General features: G+C 45.2%; 1 protein-coding gene across 1 annotated transcript in view; it reads left to right on the plus strand.

The window, feature by feature from the left end:
* T265_14195 (hypothetical protein) overlaps positions 1-15,211 on the plus strand; it is a gene marked incomplete at both ends in the record, with an annotated part of 19,906 nt that extends 4,695 nt beyond the window's left edge. The window contains 9 exons of the mRNA XM_009172478.1: positions 1,947-2,076; positions 2,115-2,273; positions 2,312-2,447; positions 2,494-2,844; positions 5,316-5,624; positions 9,795-10,576; positions 11,336-11,585; positions 13,491-13,648; positions 14,822-15,211. Coding sequence (XP_009170742.1) covers positions 1,947-2,076; positions 2,115-2,273; positions 2,312-2,447; positions 2,494-2,844; positions 5,316-5,624; positions 9,795-10,576; positions 11,336-11,585; positions 13,491-13,648; positions 14,822-15,047 — 2,501 coding nt within the window. The remainder of the gene's footprint in view (positions 1-1,946; positions 2,077-2,114; positions 2,274-2,311; positions 2,448-2,493; positions 2,845-5,315; positions 5,625-9,794; positions 10,577-11,335; positions 11,586-13,490; positions 13,649-14,821) is intronic.
* Between the last annotated feature and the right edge of the window lie 846 nt (positions 15,212-16,057).

The following is a 16,057-nucleotide window of genomic DNA, read 5'->3' on the forward strand; positions in this document are numbered from 1 at the left end:
ACCTTCTCCCGTATTACTCACATGGACTTCCAAATACTCTGTGGGGCCTATGTCAGACAGCTCCTGGAGTACGCCAACCAAGTTGTCTACTCATGGCGCACGAAAGACGTGACCCTCATTGAGCGTGTCCAGCGGGCCGCCACTAGAATGGTTGCCGGCCTCAAATCCGTGGACTACGAAACGCGTCTCACGATGCTTGATCTCTTTCCCCTGGAGTACCGTCGCCTCCGAGGGGACCTAATTCTTACTTACGCCCTGTTTGAACAAAGCTTGGCAAACAGGTTTTTAACCGTTGACCCAGCAAACACCCGGCGAGGACATAGTAAGAAAATTTTCAAGCTCAGAGCACACATTCATTAGACAAAACTTTTTTTCATTTCGGGTAGTAGCTGCGTGGAATGACCTTCCTCCGACGGTTGTCTACGCTCCTTCTCGAACCCAATTTAAAGCACTATTAGACATCCGTCCTAATGGTGTGATGTTCGGTTATTAGGGACAGCTGGCCTCCGGACAAGACGGTTAGCTGTGTAGACCGGGCTTACCTTTCTGGAAGCTGCGGTGACGTGTTTACTGGGCGATGCATGTTTGGCAGGAAGGCACTGTAGTAGCTAATCAACCCCAAAAAGGCTTGAGTTCAGCAGCGTTCGATGGTGGGGGCATTCTCACAATTAGGTCGACGGCCATTTTTGTAGATATTAAAGCCAAGGTATTTCACAGAACTCAAGAGTAGCTCACATTTTTCTTTCTTTAGCCGGAACCCGTAGTTACTTACCCGCTGAAGGGCAGCGTCCAATTGGGACGGGTCTTCTTTAGTGGCCCCAGCGATGATGATGTCCTCAAGGTATGCGGCAACTCCGGTCCTATCACAGCATTGTGTCCATAATCTTCCGTAAGATGGATGGCGCAGTATCCACTCCGAATGGCAATCGAGTCGGGATAGTCAGATTCTTGAGAGTCAAGCTGGATTCGCCCTTGCCGGGGTTGCACCAATCATGTCTTCATTTTCCGTCATGTGGTTTAACTTCGCCACTCCTTCTGGTGACCAACAGTGCTTATCTTTCCAGATCTTAGATCTTCTTTTCAGTCTGTTAATCGTCGGAAATTGTGAGAGCGATGAAGGGTGCCCCTTTTAAACTCTTGTCTCTTTTGAAGAACTACGACTCCTCCCGTAGGTGCGTACGCAAAAAAATCGTTCAGCTATAGCACCCTTCCAGCGCCTAACTGCCATGCTACCCGAAGGAAACACGAGGGCTGGGATACTGCCAGGCTGCCCAAGCATAGACAGGAGAAGTCGAGAGGCAGAGGTCGAGTTCGAACCACGGACCTTCCGGTCAGTGAATCCGCGCTCTAGCCACTTGGGCTATCTCGCCCCAAACTTAACTCCCTTGAGTTCGGCACACTCAGGGGTGTCTTCTGTCGCCCTTTCTGTTTGACTTCCTGACCAATATGCCGCATAGGTCTTTCTTACCTGCCTCGGGAATCGAAATACCCCCCGGGTCGTTCGCTCACGGACGTTGAGCACGTTGGTGAAATTGCTCTCCTTTGATAAGACCTTTTGGAAGTGCAAACAGCACAGTTCGGTATGCACTTTATCCCTTTAAGGTGGTAAGCGTTACTACATGACCGGGTTTGGTCGCACCCGAACCTCATGGTTGCAGGTGGGCCAACCGATGTGCTAGGTAAGTTCGTCTATATGGGCAGCTGCACAAGTTCCGGCAGACTGATGGAATCGTTGACAGTGTCACTTCCCGAATCGGGAAGGACACGGCAGGGTTTGTCAATCGCCGACTTCTGCTTGACTGTCAAGGGAAAAAGCAAGGTGATCCTGGGAATAACCATTTGCGCGATAGGTCTCGGTCTTTGTTGTTATCCACACGGACACCAGTAGATACATCACTTCGTACAGCGTTTCAGTCCGTTTGCTTACTTTATTGTGACTTTTGTAGATTACGGCTATAGCTTTACCCGGCGATTCACCATGCTTGGCCCCTATCCGCAACAACCCATACCAATAGAGGCACTCCCAGAGTATGATGTTCAGGAAATATTGCTCGATGGAAGAGAACTTTTGGAAAAGTAATTGGCCTGTTGTGTCCTGCTTACAACTTCCGCAGACCACCTACTCCGGCAGAACATTTCCAAAAGATTGTGAATCGAATCGACTTCACGAAGTCTTACGATGGTAGCTGCCGATCCGATGTTACTGAGTCCAGTGGCAAGTCTGCTGCCCGTGGTTCCCTCAAAATGTGGAACGTCGTTCGTGAAACCTCCAGGTCTGTTGGTTTGTTTTTAAAACACCTAACTCCTGTAGGATGGCACTTACTGAGATCAATGCCTTAGTAGATATTCTTGCCGTTCTCAAAGAGGAAAAGTATTTGTCTGTTTTCCCTGTTGCGACAGACCCACCGGATTTAAACCCTGCTATCTTCCTTGTCGGCAAAAAACAGGTTAGTATTTCAGATCACATGGTTGTTTGATGGTTAGTTCATTTAGGCCCTTGCAGCCGCTTCAGAGATTCTACTCAAAGGCACCGAACGCTTGCGAAGAAGACATGCTGAAGTAGCGGATGCTCGGTCGCGTACCACAAGCAGTGCAAACAATTCTTCTGATCGAAGCAAGACGGCGTCCACACTAGAATCGTTTCACAAAACCTTGATGCAGTTGAGACAAGAGTGGCGACTTAAGCTGCACCAAAACACAATCATTGGAGATGTGAGTTTGCGCGCCATCGGATCGCGTTTTCGAGAATCTGGTAATTTTGAAGTACGTGAGTCCGATATGGTTGCGCTCCAAAAGTCGAACAACAGCGGCACGAATGATATGGAAGTTTCTGGTAGCGTGGAGGTAAGTTCTGTGGCCGTTCATTTCTTTGATCTAGAGAGTTCCAACCGGGCTGTTTCTCGGGAATCATTATGATGAGATGTGGTTCATTCATTGAACCAAGCCTTTGGCAAACTTGTGAGGGCAAATAAGCAGCGGAAAGAGGGGAACGTTGTTCTCCGTCGAGGCTTGACACAGATTTCCATTTCATCTTATTTGAATTTAACGTATTGTCGTACTGTTTTTATTGGATTGAAACATGGTTCGCTTTTGGCTTCCAAACTCTCCCTTGTGACTACACTTCCTCACGTAAATAATCCCAAGCTTGATGTAGGGGTGTGATGTTCTCCACGGTAATTTATCCTTGAGGAAGTGAACCATAGAACCATATGGGAAAATTTACCTTCAACGTCTGCGTCACAGGGGACAAAAATTGTAGTGCTGCCTTTTGTTTATCGGTTGACAGTTACACCTGACTTCTGTAGTACTTGATATAGGCCACACTCTACTATACTATACTACTATGCTATACTGCTGTACGACGGCGTATTTACAACAGGATTTTCCGGGTCATTTTGCATAGCTGAAACGTAGGTTGAAGTTGTCAAAGCTGGAAAGTGAAATGAAGCACTACGTGTGCCAATTCGATTGTTATAGATGCCTTACAATTGAAATTTTTTTGATTGTGAACTCTATCATACTTTTTTCCGTGAAAGAATGATGCTGCCCCAGGTTGCGTAGATGGCCGTTGGTTTGTTAACTGAGCTGAGTGCCACCACTTAAGACATCCATTTCACCCACCTCACTACTCAATGACAGGTCACCGGGGCTGATGGTGACCATTTTACATTAAAATTTCCCGGCTGAGCGAACAACCCAACAGTCATACCTCTGTTTTCTTTATTCTCATTCCTTCTGGCCAGATAATACAACTACACATTCGCAGGTAGTGAGGTGATTTGAAAGGTGCACTCGAGTGTACTTACTCTGCAGGAATAAGCAGCATTTTGCGGATTTCAGAGCCGGTTGAAAGACGCCATATTCCAGTTGACACTTGAACAGTTTTGTTTGCTTCAATCACAATATTAGACCTCGATTGGGGGAATATTAGAGGTGCCATCATGAAGAGACTGAACTTTACCGTGGTGTGAAGGTTTTTGTGCTTCCGTAAACCATTGAGCTGTAGTGGGGGGTGCCCGTTCGGCACTCGCAGTGTCTCATATCAGGTTGGTCAATGGTTAGGGTTCTGACCAACACAGTTTCCCGGCTCTCCAGGTTGTGGGTTGGGACATGCATGGCGGCTCGTTCTTTGGAGATGTTAACGCACTGGCGTTTCCCATCAAAAACCGCTGCGTTGCGGTCAGGCTTTTGGGCCAAAAGTTTTGTCCGTGTCCCTAATCGTCCTCGTGTCTAGGTGTGGGCGCTCTCACTGTATCTCTGCCAACGTACAACCATGATACGTGAAAATAAAAGCATTCATGCCATATCGGCGCTCACGTGGTGTCACCAGCCCGGTCACCTTAATTGCTGCATACAGCAGGGCAGATAAGGGGAAACATGCTACTACTGACGTTTCCCTCTCGCTTCCATATAGGTTTTCTTTCTTTCCTCTTCCCCTACTCCATTACTAATTCTCCTTGTTGGCGTGTCTGTTAGGATGGACAACCTCATTCATCTTGCATCGGTTTTGGCCACAACATATGTGCATAAGTCTGTGCGGAAGGTCAGTTGTTCGAGTACACCGCCATCTCGACTGATCCTGCCTAGGCTTTGGCAACCCGACAGTATCTCAGCCATCGTGCTTCCTTCCGGTGGCATGGCACTTAGGCACCGAAAGGGCATTGCAACTGCGCGACAGTATAATGTGGTACTCGCATTTGGTGTGTTTATATGGCTTTCGCCAACCATAGCAGCCACTTTGTCAGTAAAATGAATTGATTCTGATTGAGAGGGTTACCTTTAGCAGTTATCCTGACGTCGTTTTACCTTCGGGAGGGCCCACAGAAGTTGCCCAGTCGCGGAGTCACTGGTCTACCTCTACCTAAAATCCCTGGTTTTAGCAAAAAGTCGCATACGTCCTCAGCCACCTCACCTTCGATATCCAGACTTAACTTGTGCACAGTGCTGTTTTCAACGTCCTCCTGTGTCCTTCCTGTTTTCTATGGTGCAGTAATCCACCAAGAGAGGATAATGCATATGGGGGCCCACAACGGCTCTCCTGCCGGTGAGGAACTACCGCTCAGTCCTTCCAATTGGTGACGGAAACCGATCTTTCTCTGATATGCTTTTCCCCCTCTCTTGGGGGATTATTTGAAAAAAAAAATTAAAAATGTGCAAACAAGTTCTTATTGAGATATTTCTCACCCTGTCTTAATCTCCAATGTGAATTTTTACGATTGACCAGGTATCACATTCCCGAGCAAAGGGGTGACCTAATACAGAGTTCACTATGTTTGCTTTGAAACATTAGCCCCTATATGCTTGCTGCCTTTCAGGTTGTTTTTTCACGGTCTGTCGAAGCCCTGCTTAACAATACTGTTGGGTCTGGCCTGCTTACTGTTGAAATACACGAGACCGGCACTGATTCCGGACCAGTTCACCTATGGGACTGTGTCTTCAACGCGAATTCCGGGACTTCGTCAGAACTCACCACGCGTAGCTCGTCAGCTGAAAAGCTGAGTCAGCGTGAACGACTCTTGAGAACACAACGGCTGCTGGCGTGCCGAGAGATTCTTCACACACTTTCCTTTGAGGCCTTCAGTTCCAAAAGTCGCTTGTGTGATTCAAGTTGTTTTGCTACACAGGTAATATCCCACTTCATTCAGTGATGATGACACATTCCGTCTGCTTAGTGTGGTTATGTGATCTAATTTTCTTCCTTACTCCTCAGTGCTCGTTTGTAGTCAGCACTCTATGCTGAAACTTCTCACGCGAAAAGCCATTTCTCTTTGGGTCAACGTTTTAACCACGACTGCTGACTGTCCGAGGGAAGACCCTAAGCCTTTTCTTCAAGCCATCTGCGAGACGTATGTGGATTGCCTAAAACTGATTTTAGATATTGTTCAGCGACACTGATGTCAATCTCTTGCCGCTATAGGCCACCTTTCTACCGCTTACTGGTGAACTTGTGCATTACGAGCGCGCCACGCGCGAACAAGACGAAGAGACGCCGAGTTGTAGGATTTGTGGTTCAATCCTTTCCAGTCGTGGGTTGATCTACTGTAACTCCGCTGGCCGAATGGAGAGTAGGACCAAACTGCATGAGGTGATCATTTCAAGTATCAAAGTTCCCTACCTACANGAGTAGGACCAAACTGCATGAGGTGATCATTTCAAGTATCAAAGTTCCCTACACGTCAGTTACCTGCGTGTACGCAAATACATCTCCTGTATGGTATAGCTTCGTAAAGCAATACAAAATAAACGCAACTTGGTTAGCGATAAGTGAAACCTTCGTTTCCTCCCTACCATGGCATTAAATTCGAAAGTCATTTTGGCGGTTCCAAACGGTAACGACGAATAAATGAACGACACCTCGTACCACTTGTCAAACGACAATTGAAAGACTGGCTAACTTGTCAGGTCCCGTTTATATAAAATGGTATGATATACTGCACAATATAGCAGAGTATAATATAACACAATTGTAATATAATATGATGTAATATAACAACATAATCCAGCTATAACTTAATACAATAGAATGCAGTATATAGTCATAATATAACAATATAATATAATGTAATATAACATAAGTGTAGCGTAACAGAATATAACAATCATAATATAATATGATATAATATAATAAAATAGCCAGTTTTCATGCTCTCCTGGAGGTACTTGTGTTGATCGGACAACAAAGCCAACTGTCCAGATTGTTTCAGACCATCTTCTGACTGGTTTCCAGGGCGGAAATTAGCACCCTCACCGTTCCCGCTCTAGCCCACTTATTAAACACTGCTTACCGCTTGAATACGGCAACAGCTTTCACGTCCAAACATAACATTTACCTTCGAGCACCGAATATCCTGTTTCAAATGTATGCATCTCATCTTGATTAGGAGGTATCTTTGATCATCTTTGATCGGTCTGTGTTGTTCTCAATCTCGGGATTGGAAAAAATGTAAGGTGAAGGATGCGGGCGTTGCCGAATAATTGGTGTAGACTCTGGTGATCAAGGTGCGCGGATGCTATGAGGATTCGAAGCCCCTATTCATACTACTCTCTTGGAAATCTGTTGGAACATGGGTCATTGGACGGTTAATTGTCTGCAACTCAGGAGCGATTAGCACGTTCTCAGTAGACTCAGTTGCGGTAAAAAATGTTCCGATGTGTGCGTACGGGGTAACGTGTGGTTTTTATCCTTTATGCTGTTGAATGTCGTACCCCTCAACACCATGCCTCACAACAGAAACCCACCGCCGTTACTTACTCTGCACCGTAAATGGCTGACAATAGTCCGTGACTGCCCATCTACTGTGAGTAAACTTAAAGCTTGTGCGGAGCTGATCTATCGAGGATTCGTCTATAACAATAAATGTCTGCCAAAACCTAAGATTTGCAAGGTTACGGAGTAATGAAAAACCTAAATAGTCAAGAAAATAAAGCTAGCTTACCAAAGTTGAGCTAAAGGAAACGCTAGAAACTCATTGTGGAAGCCCGGAGAACAAAAGTTTGGAGTCAGGGTTAAATGTAGTGTTGCATCACAAGTAGCATGGTTGATATAAGAAAATGATGCTTTGTTTTGTTATGATTTGATGTGTCCTAACCTATCGGTCTTCTACTCAGATTCTGACCTGAGCTATAATATGCGTTAGACAGGTTCCCTGGGAGAGGAAACAATGACCTGTGTTATTGCAGTAGCGTCGTGAGGAGATAGAAGCATACCGAGAGCATCTTGAGCAAACTCCCGCTTCACGCGAAGTCATACAAGAAAACTCGGGTTGAAAATCCTGCCCCTAACTTTAGTTTACTGACTAAAAAGCGCTGTCCTGTTTTGATACTCTTTTCACGTATGCGAGCAATGTGTATATAGTAGATCCTGGGTAGGGCATCCAGCTGTACATGTGGACTGCTGTCCTCTTCTCGCTCTAAGGTTATCGAACAAAATTTACTACTAACGAGTAGTTAAAATTCATAGTTGGTAAACATTTCTGAACAGCTTCACGTGTAAGGCAGACAAATATCAAATTCGTTTCCTGCCGTAATTGGCAGGAGCACTTCGAGTAGTGTTATACTTATCACTTCCAATCTTCGAAGTGGGAGCAGAAACTCGGGGTGCTCTCATGTTTTTTGTTGGGTTCAGTGTTAAAAGGTATTTCTCCATGGACATCTTTCGGCGTGCGGGGAGCCCTAATCCGTGAATAACAGTCGATATTCATACGAGGACTGAGTTGTTAGGCCATATACTTACACATCATTGCTTGCCTAGACTTTTGAAGGTCCTTGTGTTCTCTCTGTTTAAATGCGTCCGATCGGTGATTTCGGCTGAACACTGGTTACGGATCGTGCCCAAGTGGCTTTCAGACAGAGTGCCTTTTATTCGAATTCTTAACGTCTTGGTAGGATGGGAGTGCACGACGGGCTCTTTCGTTTGCCGAAATAGACATCTGACTGAAGTTCCTACGCCCCCTTCCGACTTAAATTTATTGTTGTTTCCAAAACGCTATGAAACCAAAAGGAACCCGGTGTCTCGCTATCCAAGTCGTTTCTAGTTCCATTTTTTCTCCATCGAGAAGTGTTTATCTTGTATTTGGAGATAAATACGCACGAGTTGTCCTACGTTTTGTGGGTTGCACGACGTCTGTTCACTGAAACCGCAGCCGATTGACTTGATTTTCTTGATTTGGTTGTTTAGTATTGTTAATTTGCACATGCACGTTGCAGAGTCGGGATTTATGACGTATGGCTTATGAGTCCACAGAAAACTATTTGTATAGACAGAAATCTCGAAGGTCGAAGTAAGGTTTGTCAGTGTTCGTGAAGCATAGAACTTGTAGCCCCCTGAGCGGGCTCGGTGATCTTCCCTCTAGTTTGTGCGTCCAATCCAGTTGCCATACCGATGGAGGCAGGGTCAGCTAATCACATCAAAAACCAATTACCTCGTATTTTATTTCTGAGTAATTTCTAGTGAGTGGACAGTTAGCTCCTTTAGACAGACTACCACCACTAATTTTGCAGCTTACATCGCTATGTGAGGAAGTGATCAATAAGACCTTTTCGGAAAAAGCTGTGTGAGTAGTCGCTCTTTTTGGAGCACTCTGATAGAGACCCAGATGCCTGATTACTGTCCTGGATGTTCACTTTCGACCCTACAGCTTAAGTGTTCATTCTCAGTGTGCGCTGTGATGCTACCTCACTGGTAACGAAACGTTTGACACTGATTTTCCAATTCTGCCTATACTTCAAGCACCAACTGCACAGCGTTCTGTTCGATTTCTATTGGGGAGGTTTTTCATTCGTTTTATCGAGCGATCGCTTGAGAAAACTCGATAGGAACCCTGAGTCCCCCAGACAGGGTTTTTTAATCTTTGTGCTAGTAGTCTCATGTACCTTTTTTTACGTGTTTGCGTGCAGAGTCCTTGAGTTGAACATCCAGAGAAATTCTAGGTGAACAATAACTGTTTGGAAAGGCAAGTCGGGTTAATTTCCCTAACCTTTTTATTGAATACTCCTTATGTAATGCCTATCGGCGTACTCTTTGAGTTGGTTGAATCCAGTTTCTGCGTAAAGAGCTTGATTTCCCAAACTTTTAATAACACACGTCGGTCTATTACTGCAAAACAACGTTTCCAGTCTGTCTGATGACTGCATTTTTTCACGTATCAAATGTTGAGTGTACTCACTGTGTCGAGTAAAATTCATAGCATTATGATTTTTTTCATTGTTACAACGCCTTTCTGGTTCTCGGGAAAACAGATGAAGTCTTATTCTCCCTAATATTCTCCGACTTTTCTGATATTCACTCTTCTCAGGATAGAGTCATTGCGAATCTTCTCCCCGGCGTCCAACTGACTATCAGTCTTGAGACAAGACCACCGCCAAGTGATTCACTCGAAATCGAACTGGAGGAGTCAAAGCCACTGTTGACTACCAAACCCACGTCATCCTCAAAGTCAGATGGCAACAATCGCGTTCACGTAGCCTTGACGTTGAGCTTACAGCTGAACCGTCTTCTGGCGGCGCAACACCGCGTGGTTTGGCCCAATCTAGCCAGTCTGCCAACTTCTGCCTGTGGAGCTGTCCAGATCCCGGCGAGAAATCGAGCTGCCGGAGCCCACGCGTTGCATGCATCGCACTTCAATCCGTCTGGATCCGATGTTTCTGCCTTCTCTATAGCAGTTGCCAGTGTTGCTGGCTTTGCTGGCCCTGCCACTGCAGCTTGGTCAACCCATAATATTGTTCATCGGTCAACTACCGGTCCTGGTGACCGGTCAGATCCTACAGTAATGGCTACCCAGCGCCTGCCTTCGGCGTCCATAACGCAGGATCGTTTGGCACTTTTCACAGAATGGGGGACGCTCCAGACTTGCAGTGGTATGTCCTCGTCCGCTATCCAACAATCTACAGTGGGACCAGCAGGTTCCCAGATCCCATACGACGATTCGGTTTACGGTACGTCTAAGGTGGCATCCGTGGAACATCTACTTCATCGGAAGAAAGCGGATGATGGAGCCATTCAAAGTGTCTTGGGATCCACCTCATCCCTTTTGGACCGAATTGTCGCCATAAGCAGACATTATTTCTTGCGGAACAGGTAGGTGTTTTTGGAGCCTGTGTTGTGGTTGATTCACCCAAATGTGAGTATGACAAAAATGAGTTACTGCAATAAATGAGTTACTGCAATCATATTTTCATTCACCAAGCTCTAGTTGTTTGTCCCCTACTTAGCGAAAGTTCTCTAGGAACAGACATCCACATGCCGGCTACAAAGACTGGAAGGTGTGACGCTGACATTCGCACGAATTCGACAGAGATTCTCCCCGCTAACGTCTATCTTATGCGTGTTGTTCCAATCAAGCGCCTACGTGACAGTCGTTCTTGTGGAATAAAAAAGGACCCGTTACCATCGAACTGTAACTGGAATGGAATTCAGAACTTGTGGGTTTCTCAGTCGACGACTTAAGTTGTTAGTTCTGCACTTTCGGAGGTTGAATAAGTTGTATACAATTGTCATATGAAGCTCTTTTACCTTTCAGAACAGACTAATAATCAAGAAGGATCATTCTTGAACACTTTCTTCATGTATTCTGTCTAGGGCGCAAATGTTATAGCCTTCGCATTTTGAATCTCGGTGTATTTTGATGTCGATATATTCAAATAGGAAGGGGTATGCAGTTTCTACTCCTTGTTCCGGTAAGATACGTTATGGGAGCCACAGGAAAGTTAGACTAAGATAAGTTTACATCGAGTTGTTACAAAAATACGTCTTCATTGTGAGACTAGCATGGCATCCGTTTGCTGTCTGAAAAGTTCACGTATTGTCGCTCGTATCCATTTTGTTTACTTCCTATAGGGTTTTCGACTTGCTCGTTGACTTTGTTCAAAACTCTCCAATCCGCGTCATTGTTCATTGGGATGGTCTAAATACTGCTCTGGTTACCTCGGCTCGAATATGTTTCTATGCCGTCAATTACGACGCGTATCGCTCCTGGATTGGTCTAACTGTGACTCATACGGGTATGTGTCTGTTCTATCCCGACCCACCACGGTCCTGCTATGTGGGTATGGATTTTAGCAGACTGCGAATGTTGCTGAGACATCAGGTGCGTCTACCAAAGAGTTATCATTTTCTCCCCTGTTTTGAAACCGCTCAAATTCATCTTTGCTTAGACTAGTCTCCTCAGCAGGGGCGTTATCAGGGTTTTGGTTGGTTCTTTTACAGTGAATAGGTTCAGCAAAACTTGGGAGGGGCAGACACTTCACTTACAGTAGAACCGAACCATTTTGATTTCAGGTGTTGTTTATATCCCCTCCTCGACACAGAAGCCTACCACGTAACTGCCATGGAACTTCTCACCACCTGGTAGGCACTCAGAAGAGTTTCCAATCTAGATGTAGAAAACGAATGTGTTATCCGAATCCTGAAGTTTACTATTTTTAACGTTGACATTCCTGTGTTTTTATGCTTTCTATGATTACGTGCCTGTTGTTTCGATTCAACGGTGTGAACCTATGGATACTAGTAAGCTAAATGCTCAGAACGGTGCAGCGATCACATTTGGAATGTGGGATCCGTCAAATTTGAAGGGTGCCTAGTCTTGTTCGTAGCCATATTGGGTGGAGTATTCGGATGTCGGAAATCATAAAGTATAGGAGGGAACTATGAAACCGTGAGGTTGGTGCAAATGTATTAGCTAGGTACGTCGGATGGGGTAGAAAGAATGGCTAGGATAGAAGAAAACGAAGTTATGTCTAAGGACGACGACTCTGTTTGACCCACATCAACTGCCTGGCGATAGTTTACCTTCGGTTAGGATCCGTTCCTAGTGTCCTCCTCAAGTATACTGGTTTTCTCTTTGACCCGTACATTTGCGTTCAGGGCTTCAAGATTCGGTACCCTAATAGTGGCTACAGTTGGTTGTGGCAATGTACGACCTAGTAGGCACGGATAAAGAAATCTAGCATGCTCCCACCATAGCATTTCTCGTCTTAGCCGCTAGGCCAGTGAAGTAATGATGCTACTGTCTAGGTTAGATGCCCAGGTCAAAAACAGCTTTGGTACTAGAAGGAATTTATTTGTTCCGTTGATTCCAAGGTGTACTTATCTGTTTCGGTTTCTTTGTTGCACTCTGTAGTGTAGTACTTTATCCCAGCTTGGTGTCTGTCACCAGAATCCAGCTTTTTTAGAACAAGTTAAGCTTGTCACATCCTCTAATTCGTTGGGTTGTTATATTTCGATTAGATTTGCTCGGAAAGCTCCTGGGACGATCGCCCCCACCGGACAACCTCATCGAGCGGTCACTTGTCGCTATCTCTCTAGCTTATCTGCCCAGAACATAATACCGATAGAAATCACCAGTCTGGACTGAAGGCCGAAAATTTCCAGTTGGTCTGTAATCCAAATAAAAACTACTTGTATTGGATCTCCGCACGATGCCTTGAAACTAGGCATCGCTTTTGTTGGCAAAAAGCACGCATCATTAATTAACGCCATCACGTTTAGCTTTCGACCACTCATCTGTTGTGTGGCTCATCAGTAATTTTTCGTCTAATAAACCAGGTTTACATAAATTACAGTGAATCGACGGCAACAGCCTCAGAACCCATGACAATGCAGACTCTGAGTGGCGTGCAGGCCTGTAAGCGGTGACATTATTCAAGTGTTTTTTTATCGGTTTTAAAGTTATAATTTGGTTGTTCAGTTGTGATGGAAGAGGCCATCACGTAACAACACCAATCCATCATAGAGTTGTCTGAAACGTCGATCATTGCGAGTTCCCGTGATTTCGACCGTATTCCAGTTTGGAATTTTGTCAGTAGCTTACGCTCCTGGTGGTGCCATTACACTCTTTTTTGAGTTTACTTGGAGCGAATAGTTAGTGTGAAATCGTCTTGGATGGAGTTGTCCTATTATCACCCCGAACCTGTGATTATTGATGATTGATTTGTGATATATCAATCCGGGTCTATTACCCTTCTGGGTTGAATCGACTTTCTCCTTTCGCCAGGTGGTTTACACTCAGCTGTACTTTCTGGATGTACTGATTACTAAAATTCTTGGCTGGACACGCTTGGGGAATAATCCATTTTCAGGAATAGCCGATCTAGAGGATGTTGGAGACGCCCCTGTCGTCGTCAAATTGTTTGCATCACCTTCGGGACGAACGTAAGTAAACGCTTGTGCATTCATTATTTTCGTTTGGTGCTCCAGAAATCTTCAGCGATTTCGGTTGTAAATTCCACAAAAGGCCACTGGGATTATATATATATATGTATATATGCTCCTGAGGCATACGACCACTGTAGTTTGTTTTACGATACCCATACCAGTTACTTACTGCCTAGCAGCCTGGTTGGGGATTTCCCATTCAGTCGTTGGTTGCTTGCAGCGTGCGGGACCTGTACTGACTGTTTCAAAAGAGTCCACTGAATCAGACGTTCACATAGGGTCCCTGAGATAACATGACACTTACATTTAAGGTAAGATTTGTAATCGTGACTCAACGTGGTTTGTGTCAGACTGATTGGTTGATTCGAGTACTCCAGAAATATCATTTAGGCTGCCTTCGGCTTCGTCCCACCTAACAGACATTTATCCCCACAACTTATGTTGCTCAATCCGTCAGTAACATGGCCTAATGAATTAAATCATCTGGTGATGGATCAGTCGTGTACATTTGGCCCTGGTCGTATTCCCAACATGCCGGATGCTATTGCATCCTCGACTGCCCATGAATGCTTTGATTCGGGGAATTTATTTATTTGCCATAAAGTGAATTAATCCATATTTGGTGTGCCGCTGTTCCTAGCTGTACGGTACAAGCCATTCTAACTGGTTCGCAGTTTGTATCACTCGTGTGAACAGTGTTGGTTTCCGTCATTCTGGTTCATTGTTTTGTGCCTGTCACCCAGCCGATTCACGCTTAGTTTAATACGAGCACCTGATCTATTTGTGAGCGCACAATGTTGACTTTGGATTGTTTTTGTTTTGCCTCTTCATACCGCCGGCGCCATTGCTTTATTACTAAGGGTTTCACAGGAGTGCCTTAGCGTTCTTGTCTAGACAGTCATAAGAACAATATATGCTACGTTTTAAGTGTCGTATTTTTGTCGGAACGCTGTCAAAAGACTCCTCGAATATCCTCTGGTAAATGAGTTTTGATCTTTCATAGAGTAGCCTAGAACCTGTGATGATAACGTCTCTTGCGCAATTCCAGAGGTTGGGGAAAGCTGTCACATTTTATGATCTGCGGTCGTGGCTATCTTTCTCCGATGTTATTACGAGCTTTGCTCTTCTACATTACTTATTTCTCTACCGTTCGGTTTTTCCACCTCTTAGTTTTGTCTGTCTCTGGGCCAGTGGCTCCACGGCTCTCCGACTGTTTGTATCCGATCGTGCACCGGCTTCCTTGGACCACTTGGGATCCATTCAATCACGTGCTTCGGCAAGAACCGACTCCTGTCGTTTGGCCAGTCAAGGATTTCGAGAAGTGCATCTTCGAAGCGTCCGGGGTGGGATTCATGATGTCGCCCGAATAGAAGCTGTTATGACTTCTTTGCCGTAGCTACACAACCAGTCGATTACTGTACATAGTCCTTTGGTATATGTCACCTGTAAATTCTCAGTTCTCTCTCCAGGTTTTCTAAATACGTACTCATAATACCCTAGTTAGATGCTTCTTACTTATAGGTCTGCGGCGTAAAATTGGTCCTATTTGGTGAAATTCAGCACCCGTTAAATTTTCCAGTCTTGTGAGTAATCAGTACACCGTTTCACTGATGACGGACGGGCGATGAGTAGAGGAGCGTTCAGCAACCTGTGAAATCGTAAGTTCAGCGCATTCACAGCCACGCCAGCTAACTGAACTATATAAGGGTAATAACGGTATTTTCCTCAGCTTAGTTCTCGGGTCTGAACCTTCAAACTAGCGTTCCCGTGAAGAAACCACTACCAAAGGTGTACAGTGTATATTGACTCCCAAAACCAGGTCGAAAACCCTTGCACAGTGCTTTGTATATAAAGCGTATGCCGCAAAAACATCCTGGAAATTCTGACGCCCGGATGCGCCATTTTCAACCGGCATTCGGCGAATACTGGACCATGGTTGGATGCTAAGCCCAGTCTCGACCAATCAGAGCTCGCCTCGATGCCGAACCGACAAGCGACCCGAACGTTTGGCCAATCTCGGCCGTAGCAGCGCCTAACTGCGAGCGGTATCTGTGTGGAATTCCGCCTAAGAATAAGCCGCAGTCAGCATCCGCTCCCTATCGCCGGTGTTTGAAAAGGGTATTTCGGGCTTGAAGGGTGACTCAAGGATCTTTCACTATTTTGTAGGTAGAACTAGTTTCTTTAGCGATATATTCGAGCAGCCGTTTCCCTTTAATGTTGACATGTTCCATTTTAGAGGTTGTGCTCATTACACCGGAGAACATATTAAGATATTATCTCACCTAGGAAAATACTTAGATTCTTGACAGAGCATAACTCATATGTATGCTGGAGACTCTCCCCTCTTGGAGCTCATCAAATAGTCCATGAGTTTCCGTCCACTTTGTTTTGCTCGAACCTAAATTT

This window comes from Opisthorchis viverrini (genome assembly GCF_000715545.1).
Source record: "Opisthorchis viverrini unplaced genomic scaffold opera_v5_158, whole genome shotgun sequence".
Classification (NCBI taxonomy): Eukaryota; Metazoa; Platyhelminthes; class Trematoda; order Opisthorchiida; family Opisthorchiidae; genus Opisthorchis; species Opisthorchis viverrini.